Here is a 19288-nt window from a genome sequence, read left to right as displayed (position 1 = left end):
GGAATGCATCCCTGTGTTACCTGAGCAATGTGAACTACACTTCCCATTCTTCCTTTTATAAATATTTCTTTTTCCATTACTTTCCATTTCCACTGGGGACTGGCCATTAAAGCAATAATTTTTTAAAAAAAATTTCCACCCCCATGTACTAACGTTGCACGTTTTCAAAGAGCACTGCCAATAACCTCATGTCTTCCTGGGATTCACAGTATGGAGACGGGAAAACCAAGTGGATTCAGAGCCCAATCCAATCCAACTTTCCAGTGCTGATGCAGCTGTGCCAATGGGGCATGTACTGCATCCCACTGCGGTGGTGGGGTGCAGTCATGGAGGTCTCCTCAAGGGAACCTTGAAGTAAGGTAACATTTGTTCCTTTTCCTCAGAGCTGAATTGTGGCTGCATTGGCCCTGGAACACTGGATAGGACTGGGCCCTTAGATATGTACCCTGAACTTTAGGAAAGTAGACTTCAGAAAGATAACTGAACTACTGGGCAAAATTCCTGGGCAGAAGCCTGCAAGAAGAAGCAGGCTTCACTTCAAGGGCTCATCCCTGAAGACAATGGAAGAAAAGGACATTTATTTTTCAAAGATAAAAAAAGTAGTTGACACAGAGATGTGGCAAAAGACACAGAACATAGCAGAGAAGTGGGGGGGGGGTGCTCAGATCACCACTACTCAGAAAGCCTGTCACCTGGATACACTCTGAGGCCAGAAGGCCACTTCTGGTGCCTTCGACACTTGCTGGTGAATAAAAATAATCTTTCTGCAAATGCTTCCGTCTAATGAAAGTCTTGATTCATACAAGAGAGATCATTTCCTTTGTAATGAGCAAAAAAGACAAAAGGGATACATTTCCAAGTTTTTCCAGCAAAATCATTGAAGATAATTTTTTTTTTTTAGTCAAAGACAGGGCTGTTGGGGGGGGGGGGGAGAATACTCTATAATCATTAACTTTTGTCCATGATGGGCAATACTCTCTGGTCAGGCTTTGACAAACTGACCCAGCAGCGTTTAATTAGGTTTGGAAAGTAAAAGAAGATAATGCATCAGATTTTTTCTGACAGTAATAAGACCCCCTTCTTGGGTAAGAAAAAGTCTTTATCATGCATGATACATCCTGGATTGCTAATTAGGTATCTTTGAGAGGAAGATTTTCACCCTGGTGTCACACCTGCAAATGACAGTAGACGTTTAGCGTCTTATATTCTCTGTAATTTGAGTTTTGTGCTCTGCTTCAACAAGCTGTCCACAATTTTTTTTTAAATGATGAAGCTGCTCTGCTCTCCCTAGAACCAGTCTTGCAGAAGACACATTTGGATGATCAGTGGACTAAGAGTTGAGAGAGAGAGAGAGAGAGAGAGAGAGAGAGACTGACCGACCAACCAACCAACCCACACACCACATAACGTGCTGAGAACTGGCTAAAGTGTTTAATATGACCTTCACAACAGATTTCAACTTATGAAAACATGATAGACAAAGCCTGGAAATCTCCAGAAAACTGGAGAACATCATGCAAACGGATAGGTTATTTGAGCAAATTAATGCCAGTTTTCAGTTCTGATAACGTGCCAATAGTATGTTTGGAGACACAGAGTGGCACAGGTGCAAAAGGGAAGGAAGGCAAGCAAAAAACTTGCATGATGTACAATGAAGGATTCTGAAGGAAGAAGCCACCCAACACCCTTCCCACTAGCCTCCACGCCACAGACCTCATGCGAACAGGAATGCCCGTATCACTGATTTACACATTTGTTTGAGAAGAAGTGGCTGCTGGGTAACCAGAGCATCATGTGTAAACCCAGGTGCATTGGGTGGCAACACATCAGCAACTGGAGGGTGTAGAAAGTCCCTGGCTAATTCACACTGGCATCAGGGCCACTGTTACCCCTATATTTTAACAACCATGCAAAAATCATCCTGCAACTACTAATGAACTTGATCAAGTTGACTACTTCACCGAAAGTGGCTCTTACTCCCAGATCCTCCCCCCTCCCTTAGGGTCATAATTATCATTAGCAGAAGTATGAGGCATGGCTATTTAAAACTGCTCTGTACTACACTAAAATACACCATTACAGTAAGATATTTTCCAAGGACATAAATAAATCAAGTAAATTAATGGATGTTCTCTTTTTTAAAAAGGAAAGAAAAAAGAAATACTGCCCCAGCAATTCCCTCCACTCCTATCTTTAAAATGCATAGAAATTTTTTTTAAAGCTACAGAAAGCAGAATTGTCTTGTGAAGGGGCCATAACTCATTGGCTGTTGAAATACTACAGCTCATGGCAAGAATCATAATCCAAGTCGATTCTCAGCCACATGCAATAACTTACCCACTTACATGCCAGGCCCAGCTCTTTGTGGTCCTGTGCTAAAGATGTATGCGGAGAGCAAGGGACATTCTATTACCTGAACCTGTACTCTGCAAATGCACCTGCCCCAGACATGCAAAAAGAGTCACCAGTTTACAAAAATAACTTGTATTAACCACGGTACAAAATATACTTCCCCAGCTTGAGGGGCACAGAAATAATTTACAACACTTAATCCTGCGGTTTTAAAAACATTTTCTTCACTTTGCTAGGCCTGCAATTGCTCTTATCGATTTCAACTTCTTGATCTTCATCTTCCTCTGCGTCCTGAAGTGCACGCCGGTCTCTCTTCTTCAAGAATTTCTTCCCAATGGTTCCTACTAAAGTTTCATACCTGCAGGGACCACAATGTGTGAAGACAGAAGCACTCTGAGAACAAATTCAGTTGGTGGAATGTAGTGGTCTGTTACATTCATACTCCATTCTAAATTTCATAGCAATGGCAGTGAAAGATTTTAAAATCATTTTTCTATGACTGTAAATAACGTAGAGAGCCATGTTGCTCCATAAGGGAAAAAAAATTCAAAAGCCACCAATCAAAGAGACACAACATCTTAAGAAAGCTTTTGAATTCTTCAGAATTCCAGCAGCAGCTGGATGTTAAAAAAAAAAGGAGAGGGGACAGGAATCTGGCCTTGTCCCTCTGCTGCTTCTGTGCAAATAATGCTCCTTTTTTTAAAACAGCTTTAAAATGAAAAACATTTATGTTTGAAATCTGGAAGGTCTGATTCTTCATAGCAGTGGTTCCCAAACTTACCATGGTCATGGCGCCCTTGCAGGCTCTCACTCCCTGCACAGTCATCTTGGATCTCATGAAATCTTGCGAGATCCAAAATGGCAGCACCATTTTGTGAGATCCAAGATGGCAGTGCCTGGGGGAACAGATGGGGGGGCCACCGGGGACATCCTGAAACGCCCCTGTGAGTGACCCACAACACAGGTGTCACAAAACACATTTTGGGAATCCCTGGTTTATAGGGATCAGAGAAGGCTTACAGGTGCCAGGCTACCAGCAAGGGAAAGCATAAATGTTGCTGGTCCATATACTGAAATCCATGTGAAATTGTTTTAGTTGTGTCCTTTTTTGATTGCCTATAAAATGAAAAACATTTGCTTTCTATCTCTGCGATGTTTCAGACATTAGAATACCAGAACACTTTACACCAATAGAATGGGAAACACACAAGTGTCAAGCAATACAACAGCTGCCGAGTGTCTCATTACTATCAATGGATTTTTTTTTTCTCAAAGCACCTTTTAAAAAAATAACTTTCTGATATCAAACATGAAGTGTTCCTTGCATCCAGTCTTTCAGAGATGGTTCAGATATTATGCCTTAAGGTAACAATACAATGTCTGTAATATTCATACAATTTGGCTGGAAAGCACCAAAATCGTAGAGCTTGGAGGAGGGGGTGGGTCTTCATTAAAATCAATGTAAAAATGGTTGGCAACCTTCAGTCTCGAAAGACTATGGTATAAGCCTACAGCACCCGGTATTCCCAAGTGGTCTCCCATCCAAGTACTAACCAGGCCTGACCCTGCTTAGCTTCCAAGATCAGACGAGAGTGGGCATGTGCAGGGTAACAGTTGCTGCTAATCATGTAAACCAAATGGATTTTCAATTCATTTACACATGAATCTGTGAGGGGTTGCTGCAAGTCTACCACCTAGTTCCGGGGGTGCTGAACTTTCAAAAAGATCACTGTTAGCCTTATCCTGCTCAAACGGCAACAGCTTTGACACTTGCTCATATACTTTATAATGGCTGGACTCTCGTTCTTCAAAAGTATAAAATCTATTCAAAAATATAAAATATAGCCATCTCTAAATCTAGCAATTCTAGATTCAAGCCATTTCTAGCACTACAAATGATGATACATTTCTATGAATGGCTATTCCCAATGCACACCCTCCCCCCAAGAAGAAACTGGATGGTGAAATAAGCAACTGCTGTAACTGACATCAAGCTAAATTGCTGGGAGAAAGGAGAGATCTTTTAAAAAATAAAAACAGATGTTCAGGTCAACAGCTTATTTCCACCATAACACACATTTCTCTGAAAAAAAGTGTTTTGTACATCAAGTGCTTGGTCATTTGGGGGTTTTTCCCTTCATTTTGTAAAGAAGGAAAAGCAGCCACATATCAGCTTGATAATATCGTCTATGTCATAACTATAACGGTTACCTCCTGGCCATTTCCTCATCCGATACATCAGCTTCCATTGCATTATCTTCCTCTTCGATTTCTTCTGCCTTGTACCTCGAGTTCATCTGGATCATTAACTTCTGGAAATGAAAAACGGGGATATCAGTTTAAATATTACACTCCTTAAGAGGAGGGAAAACGTCAGGGAGACAGATTGGGCAATAACAGGAAACCATTGTTAAGGAAAAGGACACAGAGAACCTTCAAAGTTTTTGCTGCTCTTTCCCCTTCTGCCCAGCTGTTAAGAGTTGGAAGGGACCTTGGAGGTCATGCAGTCCAACCCTCTGCTCAGCGCAGGCAATTGCTACAGCATGCCTGACAGGTGGCCACTTGGAAACCTCTGCTTGGAAGTTTTCCAATACACTGATAAAGGTATTCATTTCTGTGACACAAGTCTCTCTTTTATGTTGGTACCATAACATAAGAAGAGCCCAGCAGAATCAGACCAAAGACCCATCTAGCCCAGCTTCCTGTATCTCACAGTGGCCCACCAGATGCCTCAGGCCAATATACTAAGAAAGCTGTCCATTGGGAAGATGCCATATTGAGCCATTTGGACAATGCTAGCTGAAGAGCAGCCCACTGAGAAGCAACAGCATGTCACTCTCTCCCCCCCTTGACCCCTTGAGAATACCTCCACTTCAGGGTTGAACCCTTTAAATGACATCCTGCCATAGAGCAGGTCTTCACAGAGCGCAAAACTCCTCTCTTCTATGATGAAGCTCCTGTGGAAAAACAAAGGAGAGGCCTTAGGCATCTCATTCCCTTACACATCCCACAGGGGAAGGGCCACATCAAATGGCACCAAGAATGACATGCTGGGGGAACCCTGTGGCACACAGACCCTGGGAACCTGCAGCAGATGCTCAGGGAAGGGGTTTATTAAGGCAACTGGGTGCAGAAGGGAAATCAGATGGAGGGGTTGTTACTTAGTGAAGAGAAGTCTCCTTCTCCAGGGCTATATTGGTAACTTCAGGCAGGTGAAGGGAGAAAGGAGCTGGGGACCCTGCCCTTGTTGACAGAATGCTCTTTGGCCCCAGGTGTGACACACTCAACTGGGTGTGCTGCCTCAATCTGTGACATTAAGTTTCCCCTTGACAGGATGTCAAGAGCCATGGACATCCCTGCTTCCCTTTTCCTTTTCCCTGTTGCCCTTTTATAGTCTCTCCTTCATCCTTTCCATTCTGTTAGCTTTCTCTTTTTCTTCCTCACCCCCATTTGCTTCTTCCCCCTCTGCTCCACCTCTCTCTCCCCCTCTTGTACCTTCTTTGTGCTCTTCTTCCTCTTACATTTTCTTCCTCGTCCATCCTCCTGTCACTAAGCTCCAACTTTCTTTCTCCACCTGGCTCTCCCCCTTTTTCTCCTGCCACCCTCCTGATTCTCCTCCCCATCTTTCCCACTCCCTGTGCCTGCCCCAATTTGCACAACTTTTGTCAGCTGCCCACCTGCCCAGCTGCCCTGGCTCAGTGAGGACATCATCACTGAGTACAACACCCAGAAGCCTGGCTCCAATGAACTCTGTATGGCCTACGTTGGTGGTCACACGCAAGCTCAAGAACACAAGAAGCTGCCTTGTACAGAGTCAGACCCCACCATCTCTACCGCTCAGCACTGTCAAGCACTGTCAAGCAGCTCTCCAGGGTTTCAAAAAAGGGGTCTTTCCCAGTCGTAACTGGAGACACAACCAGGGACTGAACCTGGGATCTTCAGCAAGTAAAGCAGGGCTGGCTCTCTGCTAAGCCTAGTCAGCATCTCATCAAGACAATCGTCGTGAGCGCACAGCCCCCGGTTTGCTCTCCAGTGTTGGGGGCTCCTTGTGCTTTCTGTGACCCAGGTCGGCTCCCGGACACACAAAAGGCGGCATTATGAACTCACTCCTTTTCTTTCAGTTCTGGCAAGTCCAGGAACCAGTGCTCTTTGCTGATTATTTTCTTCTCCTCCTCTTCAAGCTGCTTCTTGGTTTCAGAATCCAAGCCCCTTTGCATGAACTGAAACACATGCAGACATAAAAGAGGGCAAAAAAGTACATGAGCAGATGATGAGATACCTTTACAATGTTACCACTTAAGGAGCGTCCGTGTAGATATGTCACAACAAAAGCAACGAAGAATCTTACAGTAACCCGGAGAACAGTCTGAAATCTGTCCTCTCTAGAGGGAAAGAAGTCACCTGTGATCAACAGCTGGTCATCTCTGGTCTCACCTATGGCAAGTTTCTATTCTCTAATCCTTACTGTTGGCATATCAGCCTCCTCGCCTCCATCTCCACTACCCTGCTGCTACCAAATCCACTCTTCTCATTGCTCTGATCATGCAACATCCCCTGTTACGTCTGCACAGCAGCTTATTTTCCATGCCCAAATTGCGCACAAGTTCATCACCACCACTTTCAAGACTTTCCACAGCCCAGTTCTCCCTTCTCAAGACATCCCTGCCTGTGACCTTTACTCATCTGGCCCCACCACCCACAGCCACCTGAGGACCTCCTGCTCAATCTAATGGCTCTACCCTCTCTCCTTTGCTGGCCCTTATCCTTGAAACTGACACCTAGATAGTCTCAGTAATTCCACCTCAAACCCTTCCTCAAAACCCACCTATGACGTCTTTGGCACAACACTCAGTGCCTCACCTCCTACTATAGTCAAGCCTTGGGCACTTATGAAATCAGCACACATTCTTTCAATAAGCACTCCTGCTTAGCCCTTCCTCTATTGCTTTCTTTGTTTCACTTTCCAAATTAGCCTCTTGGGGCAGAGACCTGACCTCTCATTCTTTGGAAAATGCCACAAACACTGACAGTGCTAAATAAATACATTTATTTTATTTTCTTGCGACATGAACTTGCATGGATTCATGAAGTGTGTCAGCCTAAGCATGGAGAAATACAAAGCAAGGCTAAGAGAACAAGAAAAGCAAGAGATAATAGGGCTCGTGTCTCAGTTCTGGGCAATCAAATACGAGCTCTGATACATCAGCCTGAACTGCTTTGCTTGCATTATTACTGTAAAGCTCTTCTTTTTTTTTCCTTTTTGCACAAAAAGTCACATCTGAGGTTGGGTCTAAAGGTGACCCTGAGCACACGGACGTCACCTTCTGCATGAGGAAGGCTCATGTGACACCTTGCACAAGACTGTTGACAGAGAAAGATCAACTCTGTGCAAGATGACCTTCCACCTGCACGCACAGAAGCTGAAGGGCTGCCGAACCTGTGACAGCATTGCATGGACTCTTGTGCAAGCATCTGCAAAAGACTCCCAGCACTGATCTCTTCCTGCACACAGTTCTTTGTGGACTCAATTCCCTGTTTCTCCCCTATATTCTATTTAATTATATATAATTCATACCCCATCTTTTGCCCATCATGAAACAATGATATGGATTACATACATATTTACACTGGAACCAGTCAACTAAGTTTGCCACAGGACTGAATTAACCCCACGAGAATGACCCACCCCCCACTTGGCAACAGGCACAAAGAATCCGTGTTTGCTCTTTGCTGCTTTAATTATCCTTATTTGTTAAGATTATTGGACTGTTATGAGTTCTGGGCTGCTGATTGATTTTTTTTTTGGGGGGGAGCGGGGAGGGCAGCTGTTACTGCCCTCAATTGTGCTTTCAGGTGTTTTCACTGTTAATGCTTATTGGCATTTTTTAGGTAAACTGCTTGGTGGGTCCCTAGGCCAGAGAAGCGGCACACAGATCTTTGCAAATAAATAAGATGTTTTCATGCTGCAGAGTGTTTTGGCCTTGTGAATCAGAAGCCGTAGGGTTCTGCAGGATGGTATCAACCTCTTCTTCATGCTGTGTTTTCAGTTAAAAACAAGAAGCGGAGCCACTGCAAAAAAAACATTTCAGAAATGCAGGCAAAACATTATTAATGAACTGAAGTTCAGCAAGTTTTCTGAATGCCCCAGGCAACAGTTTTAAGAATGCGTGAACAGCTTCCTTCTTCAGGGAGTATCACTAAGATGATGAATGAGGGCAACTGAAGTATTAGCTACTGCAATGACTGAAGGGTGAACAGGGTTAAGGAGGTGGCCCTATTTCAATAGGAGCAGGAAGGTGTCCTCTGTGTTGTCTGAAACCAGAATTCAGAATCTAGTTTCCTTTTTGTGTCTGTGTGTGCCTACAGAACTGGGACGTACGTGAGCACTCAGTATAGTGCATACAGCCTGAGCCCTACAGCATCCCATTCTGCTGGTCCACAGCACCAACAGGAAGCACCGTAGAGTGGAAAGACTGCAAATAAGCTCTTTCTTTTGACAGCCCAGAATCAGTTTCAATGAAGAAGGAAAATAAATTAATTGTCCACTAAGCAGCCCCTATACCAGGGGCCCCTACACCCCTCAACACTAAGCAGCACTTACACCAGCAATTTTCAATGTTTTTCTTCTCCTAGCACACTGACCTCTATGGTCCTCTGTGTTGTCACTTCCAGGAGACTCTTCAAGGTTCTGCGGCTCTGTTTCTAGAACAACTATCTGCAGTAACAAGTTGACTGTTCCTCTTCCTCCACTGGTAAAGGCCTAGAGACAGTTGCTCTAGAAAGAGAGCTGCAGAACCTGGAAGATTTTTTCATCAATTCTCACTGCTTATGCTCCGAACATCCGGGGCACACCTAGGGACCTTTTGCGGCACACCAATGTGCAACAGCCCACCGGTTGCACATTGCTGCCCTACATCAGTGAACCTACAGTTTAAATTTCAAGAGGGGGAAGATGGAAAAGTTGGAGGGAGGAAAAGAACGTATGTGAGCCCAATTAGACTTTCCCCAGACGCTCACTTAATTTGTTAGAGCAGAAACCCATTAGCCTGCCTGGCAGATTTGTCACATTATATAGACTGGGTAGCCACAAGGCTACTGGGCTGCTTCCCAACCTACATGATGTAAAGACTAAAGTTCCAACATGACAGCAAAATGATTTAAGATAAATTCTTTCAAGTATTTGAAATCTCTGGCAAAGTCCCCCAAATGAGACACTATCGACATTAATTCCATCTCTCTCCACGCCAGTTTCTGTTAACACGTACCACGTTTTGTACAAGTGCCATTTTCTGCACCCGCTCCTCCTTCTCAAATAAAATCAGGACTGTGCTATAATCATGGAACTGCGTTGCTCAGAACAGGGGATAATTGCTGGAGCAGAAGGGGAAAGAAGGGGAGGGGAAGCTAACATGTAAGACGCGGAGCAAATGAAGGAAATTAAGTTACTCAATCAAAAATATCAATGGGCGAATTTCCTCTATAAGCAACCGGTTAACAATCATTATCTATTTCTTTTAAAAATGAGATGCTAAAGGGGCTGGAGATAAAAATATCTAACTTCTGGTTCCAGCAGCTGCACGGCACATCAAACGCTGTAAATGAGCATTTGTTTGGGCTTCCAGGACTAAGCTGTGACATTCTGAGGGAAAGAGATCCAGCTGTGGGGGGAAAAGCGTGGCTCTGAGCTAGGCTAACAGTCCCCCATCCAGGTGTGATGTGGTACCGAGGCAGTCAGCAGAACCTGCCGCTCAGCAGCGCAAGAGTGCGCATGTTTAATCAGCGCCAAGGGGCCCGCGTTGGAAGTAAGCCCCCGAGTCCAAGGCCACGGCTAATTTTCGCATCATTTCCATAAAGGTAGGTGTAAGTGCTGCCCTTAACAACATCCTGAAACGCATTCACCCACTACATGTGGAATGCCTAGAGGGGGACATAATGTTCTCGATACACAGAGTTAACAGCATGTGCAGGAACCAGAGTCTCTCCAGCTTCTGTTCTTCCCTTTCCTTGAAGAGCTTTGGGAAGCATGTCTTTGTGTGCAAAGCTTGAGGCTTCCTAAATATAGATATCTAATTATTCAAGTAGAAACTCTTCCTGAATATTTGAAGCTGCCTTCTACCAGAAAAGCAGACAAGTTTCCCCTTGCGTCTATCTAGACTGTAAGCCCCTTGGGGCAGAGCTTTGTTCCTGTGGCACAGTGTAAAAGTGCTGTCATCGTAATAAAATCACCGTGGTCTCCATTCCCTGAAGTTGGAATGTTTGAAAAAGCGCCTGCCTAGACAATCAGGTCCTTGGGATTTTTCTTACCCTGAAGACATATGTAATAATTTCTCATCACCTTCCCCAAAGCCCTTCAACTGGTGCTCTGCAGCGAGCAGAGTTTTCAAGAGTGATGAACTTTTTGCTGTTCTGGACTCCCTCACACCCCCAAAGGGTTGCAGCCTCAATTCAGCTGTGCTTGCAGAAGGTGAGCTTTGCTTCCCCTTTTAGGCACACTCTGTCTTCAAAGCTTCAGACTTGTATTCACTGGGGAGCTGGAGGCTTGCTTGACTCTCAGCAAGATCCGCAACGGAGGATCCGAAACTAGCCTCCAGTACAAGACAACTTGATGATGTTATCTGAAGCAGAGTCCCAAGGAGTGCTGGTAGGGAAGCTGACTAGTTCCTGCTTTGATGCAGCTGGAGGAAAGCGCAGATTTTTCAGGCAGCAAAACAAGGCTTCTGGCTCTTATACAAGTCCCAAGGAGCAGATAAGAAAATAGCTCAGTTTTGTTAACACTTACGGGCCAGCACAACACTCTTTTTTCCTTAAAAGCACCCCCCAATGCATGCTTGGCAAGAGAGACTCCACATTTTATTGCCAAAGCGACATAAGAATAGATTCAACAAGCCTTGTCTCTACAGTGGATCCTCCTTGTTCATGGGCTCAGCATCCATGGAGTTGAATAACTGCAGGTGCCAAACCGAAAGCAGAGGGCTGCAAAGGATTTTTTGGTCATGACTGAAAGGCAGCTTCCGTTTGCCAGCAAATGGTAAGCGCCTTCCAGTCATGTTCGGGAAGCCTTCTGAGGAGGCTGGGAGCCACACACAACTTCCAGAAGACAGGGAACGGCCCCGGGTAAGTTGCTGCGGTGCTGCCCCCGGCAAATTCAATTATCTGCAGAACTTGGTATTTGCAGAGGGGTCCTGGAACAGATCCTCCACAGATACCAAGTGCCCACTGTATTTTATATTTTCCTTATTTTCCATGCTGCCCTAGTATGGTTCAAAGCCCAAGGACGGCTGGGCCTTCCAACATGTAAAATCCATTTTGTTTTCTTACTAGACCCAAGGTCCAGGCGCAAAGTAGTGCTCTGCCCTTGTGGATTTTTGGCAGGGGCAGAGCAAATGGAAAATGGGTCAGAGTGGAATCAGTTACCCATGAACTGGAATAATGAGAATTTACACGTACAGAACTACAGCTGCTGACTGAGCTAACACACACCATTTAAAAGGTGGTTCTCCTATGCTTAGTCAGGACAAGGAACAACCCTCGAAGTTCACTGTGCAACAGCCTCTTTTCCAGCATTTGTTTGTGGATGTTTCTTCTGCATTATCTTTACTTTTAAAGACGGAATGGTGCAAAGGGAAAGTAAAGCAAACAAACCAGCAAGGCCCGGCTCTGCTGAGTTAAACACTTAACACATATTTACTTTAAAAAAAATTAATGGCAATCCTGCTTGGACGTTCTCTGAAAATGAAGAGATCATCAATCACACCAAAGCGTTCCTTGACTGAATTATGGGTTACATTATGGAATGCGTATGGAGTCCATTAGCTGCTGAGCCGAGACTAATTTCACTTTGGACTCAACACTTTCACTTTGGACTCAACACCGAATCCAAAAATCCAAGGGCGATGACTAGGTCAGGGCTTTATTAATATCCTCCCCCCTCCTTGGTCCCCATCACCACACTACTACATGGATGAGGGGGCGGGGAGAGAAGGAAGAGTTAAATGAACAGGGGAAATAATGGTTAATGTTAACATGATTGTAAGATCCTGCCATAAGTTATCAATGCAAAACAAGACCTTTAGATCAGACAAGGCAAGAAATAAACTAGTCTTTTAGAAATTGAAATATTGTAAGAAAAGGAAAGCTTGCATTGCACCCCTCCCTTTATCTTCTGAAGGTCCTTCCAACCTAGCACCTAGTACTTGTTCCACAGGCAAAAGAGGAGAAATCCTCTGAAGACATTCATACATAATCATAGCTATCTTGTCTGACTCAAGACGTCCTGGCTCATTAAACAGCATGTCAAAAGCTACCCCCCCCCAATTAGCTGGTGATGTGGCACTCTGCTCTTCTCCACTTACTGAACTGGGAAAAGAAGAGGGAGGCAGAGTGGAAAAAGGAGGTGTGGGAGAGTGTAAAGTGGCATGCTGGAGTGTCCTCTTCTGCCAATTTTCCAAACCAGCAACCAGGAGGAGAAAGAAGAGTGAGGCAGATGGAAGTGGACATCCCCCCTACCAACCAGGTCCCTGAGGCAACTGCCTCAGTTGGCCTCATGAAGGGACCGGTCCTGCCACAAATTGTAGACAGTGGCTTAAGAATCCTGGAAGATTCTTAAGGGGGAGGGAGAGAAGGCATCATGTAACATTTTCCCTTGTTACCTGGTAAGGGAAACCTCTGCCCTAACTATATCGGGATGTCCAACTCCCCGAGATTGGGTAAAAGCAATAATGGGAGGTTCATGATAGACTTTCTTAGGTCGTATTCCAAAACGATATAGAAGAGAAGATAACTTAAAAAGCATTTGAGTAACATGGGTAACAAGGGAAAATATTGACATAGTGGGCATAACGGAAACCTGGTGGAATGCGGAGAATCAGTGGGATACCGCAATCCCGGGCTATAAACTCTACAGGAGGGACAGGCAGGGGCGTGTTGGAGGTGGGGTGGCCCTTTATGTTAAGGAAGGGATAGAATCCAGCAAAGTAGAGATTGAAGGTGGGTCCGACTCCACCGTAGAATCTCTGTGGGTTAAATTACCAGGCTTGTGCAGCGATGTAATACTGGGGGCATGCTATCGTCCTCCAGACCAGAAATCTGATGGGGACCTTGAAATGAGGAAACAGATCAGGGAGGTGACAAGGAGGGACAGGGTTGTAATCATGGGGGACTTCAATTATCCTCATATTGACTGGGTCAATTTGTGTTCTGGTCACGATAAGGAAACCGGATTTCTTGACGTGCTAAATGACTGTGGCTTGATCAGCTAGTTACGGAGCCCACCAGAGGACAGGTGACTCTGGATTTAATTTTGTGCGGTACGCAGGACCTGGTTAGAGATGTAAACGTTACTGAGCCATTGGGGAACAGTGATCATGCTGCGATCCGTTTTGACGTGCACGTTGGGGGAAGAATACCAGGCAAATCTCTAACAAAAACCCTTGACTTCCGACGGGCGGACTTCCCTCAAATGAGGAGGCTGGTTAGAAGGAGGTTGAAAGGGAGGGTAAAAAGAGTCCAATCTCTCCAGAGTGCATGGAGGCTGCTTAAAACAACAGTAATAGAGGCCCAGTAGAGGTGTATACCGCAAAGAAAGAAGGGTTCCACTAAATCCAGGAGGGTGCCCGCATGGCTAACCAGCCAAGTTAGAGAGGCTGTGAAGGGCAAGGAAGCTTCCTTCCGTAAATGGAAGTCTTGCCCTAATGAGGAGAATAAAAAGGAACATAAACTGTGGCAAAAGAAATGTAAGAAGGTGATATGGGAGGCCAAGAGAGACTATGAGGAACGCATGGCCAGCAACATTAAGGGGAATAATAAAAGCTTCTTCAAATATGTTAGAAGCAGGAAACCCGCCAGAGAAGCGGTTGGCCCTCTGGATGGTGAGGGAGGGAAAGGGGAGATAAAAGGAGACTTAGAGATGGCAGAGAAATTAAATGAGTTCTTTGCATCTGTCTTCACGACAGAAGACCTCGGGCAGATACCGCTGCCCGAACGGCCCCTCCTAACCGAGGAGTTAAGTCAGATAGAGGTTAAAAGAGAAGATGTTTCAGACCTCATTGATAAATTAAAGATCAATAAGTCACCGGGCCCTGATGGCATCCACCCAAGGGTTATTAAGGAATTGAAGAATGAAGTTGCAGACCTCTTGACTAAGGTATGCAACTTGTCCCTCAAAACGGCCACGGTGCCAGAAGATTGGAGGATAGCAAATGTCATGCCTATTTTTAAAAAGGGAAAGAGGGGGGACCCGGGAAACTATAGGCCGGTCAGCCTAACATCCATACCGGGTAAGATGGTGGAATGCCTCATCAAAGATAGGATCTCAAAACACATAGACGAACAGGCCTTGCTGAGGGAGAGTCAGCATGGCTTCTGTAAGGGTAAGTCTTGCCTCACGAACCTTATAGAATTCTTTGAAAAGGTCAACAGGCATGTGGATGTGGGAGAACCCGTGGACATTATATATCTGGACTTTCAGAAGGCGTTTGACACGGTCCCTCACCAAAGGCTACTGAAAAAACTCCACAGTCAGGGAATTAGAGGACAGGTCCTCTCGTGGATTGAGAACTGGTTGGAGGCCAGGAAGCAGAGAGTGGGTGTCAATGGGCAATTTTCACAATGGAGAGAGGTGAAAAGCGGTGTGCCCCAAGGATCTGTCCTGGGACCGGTGCTTTTCAACCTCTTCATAAATGACCTGGAGACAGGGTTGAGCAGTGAAGTGGCTAAGTTTGCAGACGACACCAAACTTTTCCGAGTGGTAAAGACCAGAAGTGATTGTGAGGAGCTCCAGAAGGATCTCTCCAGACTGGCAGAATGGGCAGCAAAATGGCAGATGCGCTTCAATGTAAGTAAGTGTAAAGTCATGCACATTGGGACAAAAAATCAAAACTTTACATATAGGCTGATGGGTTCTGAGCTGTCTGTGACAGATCAGGAGAGAGATCTTGGGGTGGTGGTGGACAGGTCGATGAAAGTGTTGACCCAATGTGCGGCGGCAGTGAAGAAGGCCAATTCTATGCTTGGGATCATTAGGAAGGGTATTGAGAACAAAACAGCTAGTATTATAATGCCGTTGTACAAATCTATGGTAAGGCCACACCTGGAGTATTGTGTCCAGTTCTGGTCGCCGCATCACAAAAAAGACATAGTGGAAATGGAAAAGGTGCAAAAGAGAGCGACTAAGATGATTACGGGGCTGGGGCACCTTCCTTATGAGGAAAGGCTACGGCGTTTGGGCCTCTTCAGCCTAGAAAAGAGACGCTTGAGGGGGGACATGATTGAGACATACAAAATTATGCAGGGAATGGACAGAGTGGATAGGGAGATGCTCTTTACACTCTCACATAATACCAGAACCAGGGGACATCCACTAAAATTGAGTGTTGGGCGGGTTAGGACAGACAAAAGAAAATATGTCTTTACTCAGCGTGTGGTCGGTCTGTGGAACTCCTTGCCACAGGATGTGGTGCTGGCGTCTAGCCTAGACGCCTTTAAAAGGGGATTGGACAAGTTTCTGGAGGAAAAATCCATTATGGGGTACAAGCCATGATGTGTATGCGCAACCTCCTGATTTTAGGAATGGGTTAAGTCAGAATGCCAGATGTAGGGGAGGGCACCAGGATGAGGTCTCTTGTTATCTGGTGTGCTCCCTGGGGCATTTGGTGGGCCGCTGTGAGATACAGGAAGCTGGACTAGATGGGCCTATGGCCTGATCCAGTGGGGCTGTTCTTATGTTCTTATGTATGTATGAAGCTGCCTCCTGCTGAATCAGGTCCTTGATCCATCAGGTTCAGCCCCAGATCAGTCAGGTTCTTGCTGACTAGCAAGAGCTCTCCAGGGCTTCAAATGGGGAAATATGCACCAGCCCAAACTGAAGATGCTAAAAACACAAGAGCCCTGCAGGATCAGGTCAAAGACCCAGTTAGTCCAGCTTCTTGCATGCCACAGCAGCCCACCAGAGGCCTCAGGGAGCACACAAGACAACAAGAGACCTGCATCCTGGTGATGCAGTTATTATAGTCTAGCACTACATCCACATCCTGTGGCAAGGAGTTCCACAGATTAACTAATTACATGCTGGGTAAAGAAAAAAATTCTTTTGTCTGTCCTAACTCTCCCAATTTTAGTGGATGCTGCAAGGGACTGATCGATGATGGGAGGGGGGTTCTTTTGCATGCAAAGTAGATGGCTTAAAAGGATGAATGAGACTAAGGGCACAATCCTATGCATGTCTACTCAGAAGTAAGAAGTAAGAAGTAAGTAAGTCTATTTTATTCAATGAGACTTACTACCAGGAAGGTGTGGATAGGATTTAGGATTGCAGCCTAACAGCCCAATCCTATCCACACTTTCCTGGGAGTAAGCACCATTGACTCTAATGGGACTTACTTCTGAGTAGACATGCCTAGGTTTGGTCTCTAAGGCAGCAATCCTATACCCAAGTGATTCTCAAACTTTTAGCATCAGGACCCACTTTTTTGAATGTAAATCTGTCAGGACCCATGGGAAATGATGTCATGACCGGAAGTGACATCATCAAGCAGAAAATTTTTTGACACTCCTATCCACAGGAGTACCCAGGAGTAAGTCCCATTGAGGATCATTGTAAAAAGCATATACATTGTAGCCTGTTAAAAGCACTCTGTAACATTTCCCCAAATGCAGGCACATACCAAGGTAGCATCAAGTCTGAAATATTGAAATGAATGAGGACCCACCTGAAATTGGCTTGCGACCCAACTAGTGCGTCCCAACCCACAGTTTGGGGAACACTGCTTATAACCACTTTCCTGTGAGTTGGCAAGCGTGCTCCAGACCATGTGCAGAGTGCATTCCCATGTATAACAGCAAGCCTGCACGGCTTGCCCCTCGCAGGGAACGAGCGCTCCCCCGGGAACCCTCCTCTACTCTGAGACCAGCTTCGTCTCCTCCCTCCGAACGGCTTCGGCTCGGTTCGGCTTCACACCCGGAAGGCGGTCGGCTCCCTCTCCGTAATCACCCGAAGGCGCTCGGTTCTCTCGTCCGAATCCGCCCGAAAGCGCTCGGAAAGCCTTCGCCCGCCCCGAAGAAGTTCGGGTAGAGTCGGCTCTCTCCCTCCCTGTAGGGCTCGGCTCGGATTCTTTCCCCCGATGGCTTCTCACCTTCATACGCAGCAGATTCTTAGACAGTTTGCTCTTCACGTCCCGAGCCATGGTGGAAAATGGCAGCACTTCTCCGGCTCTCGCCCTCCAGGCCGCGATCCAACCGCCGCCGCACCACCTCAGAAGTAATGGAGAATGACTGCGCCTGCGTCGTCAGCATGGCAGCTCCTTCGGCATGCTCGGTGGCGCCAAGTGAAGCCTCCGTCCTAGTCATGCCCTCACTTATAAAGAACTTTCACCTTTTCCAAATGGCGCATGCTCGGTGGTGGCAGGTGAAGCCGCAGCCCTCACTCGCAAAGAGCTGGCAAGATATGCGCATGCGGAGAGTGTCGCGCTGTAGCCAAGGGGCCTGCCCTTACTTGTTTGCTGCCAGTCATCAGTGTCTGCAGAACTCAGTAGAGAATCCGTGTTAATCCCGTGCAAACGCCAAGAGAGCGAGAGAGGGGGAGGGAGGAGGGGGCAGACTGGCTGCTACACACAGTGGGTTATTGCTTGCAAAAATTCTGCCATCTTTACAAGCTGCACAACGTTGCATATACGCAACAGGAGCCAAATGTGTACAGCTGTGTGCCGGGCAAAAATGGGTTTAAGTGGATAGAGGGATGTTCTTTGCCCTCTCACACAACAACTGACCTAGGGGACATCCACAAAAATGGAGTGTCGGGAGAGTTAGAAGAATAAAAAAGAAATATTAATCTGTGGAACTCCTTGCCACATGATATGGGGAAGACACTATGTAGAGGATGGATAGAGTGGATGGAGGGATGTTCTTTTCCCTCTCACACAGCACCAGAACCAGAGGACACCCACTAAAATTTAATGCCCGGACAGTTAGAACAGACAAAAGATTTATTTACTCAGCATGTTCTTTTCCCTCTCATGTAACACCAGAAGCAGGGGACAGCCACTAAAATTGAGTGTCAGGAGAGTTAGAAGAATAAAAAAGAAATGTTAATATGTTGAACTCCTTGCCACATGATATGGGGGAAGACACTATGTAGAGAATGGATAGAGTGGATGGAGGGATGTTCTTTTCCCTCTCACGCAACACCAGAAACAGAGAACTCCCACTAAAATTCAGTGCTGTGACTGTTAGAACAGACAAAAGATTTATTTACTCAGCATGTCATTAATCTGTGGAACTCCTTGCCACAGGATGTGGTGATGGTGTCTGGCCTGGGTGCCTTTAAAAGGGGATTGGACAGATTTATGGAACAAAAGTCCACCACAAAAAGTTACAAGCCATGATGTGTATGTGCAACCTGCTGATTTTAGAAGTGGGCTATCTCAGAATGCCATATGCAAGGGAGGGCACCAGGATGCAGGTGTCTTGTGTGCTCCCTGATTCGTCTGGTGTGGGCCTCTGTGAGATACAGGAACCTGGACTAGATGGCCCTTTGGCCTGATCCAGCAGGGCTCTTATGTTTTTTGGACATGCCAGGTGCAAGTGAGGACACTAGGATGCAGGTCTCTTGTTGTCTGGTGTGCTCCCTGAGGCATCTAGTGTGGACCACTGTGAGATACAGGAAGCTGGACTAGATTCAGCCTGATCCTTTGGCCTGATCCAGCAGGGCTCTTCTTATGTGTGACTTCATTTTGGAGAGAACAAAGTCTTTAAAAGCACCAAACAATATTTGTTTTTTGTTTGTTTACAAATTTATATCCCGCTTTATCTCCCTCATGGTATTGAAAGCGGCTTCCAAGTATGATAAAAAATACATGTGTTATAAAAAATTTTAAAAAAATATAAATATTTTTTTAAAATTCCTAAAATCCAATGAGCAATTTAAAAATCTCATTAAGGATTG

The 19288-nt window shown here is 45.6% G+C and overlaps 1 protein-coding gene and 1 pseudogene across 1 annotated transcript; both read right to left on the bottom strand.

The window, feature by feature from the left end:
* Positions 1–1416: 1416 nt before the first annotated feature.
* Positions 1417–17631, bottom strand: MPHOSPH6 (M-phase phosphoprotein 6). The gene is made up of 5 exons (XM_066637288.1): positions 17481–17631; positions 6460–6572; positions 5219–5309; positions 4564–4664; positions 1417–2710 (listed from the first exon to the last, which is right to left on the bottom strand). Exons 1-5 carry the CDS (start codon positions 17529–17531, stop codon positions 2548–2550), a joined length of 519 nt encoding a protein of 172 aa, XP_066493385.1. The 5' UTR covers positions 17532–17631; the 3' UTR covers positions 1417–2547.
* Positions 3858–3977, bottom strand: LOC136660877 (5S ribosomal RNA; annotated as a pseudogene).
* Positions 17632–19288: the final 1657 nt, after the last annotated feature.

Source organism: Tiliqua scincoides, chromosome 9 (genome assembly GCF_035046505.1).
Source record: "Tiliqua scincoides isolate rTilSci1 chromosome 9, rTilSci1.hap2, whole genome shotgun sequence".
NCBI classification, from domain to species: Eukaryota; Metazoa; Chordata; class Lepidosauria; order Squamata; family Scincidae; genus Tiliqua; species Tiliqua scincoides.
The sequence above is the reverse complement of the archived record's forward strand: the minus strand, read 5'-3'. Positions and strand labels throughout refer to the sequence as shown.

Excerpts from the sequence above, each read along its gene's own strand:
- MPHOSPH6 (XM_066637288.1), bottom strand. The coding sequence starts at position 17,531 with ATGGCTCGGGACGTGAAGAGCAAACTGTCTAAGAATCTGCTGCGTATG. Across the intron at positions 6,573-17,480 it reads AGAATCTGCTGCGTATGAAG|TTCATGCAAAGGGGCTTGGA; the intron begins GTGAGAAGCCAT and ends CATGTGTTTCAG. Across the intron at positions 4,665-5,218 it reads GGTTCAACCCTGAAGTGGAG|AAGTTAATGATCCAGATGAA; the intron begins GTATTCTCAAGG and ends TTTCATTTCCAG.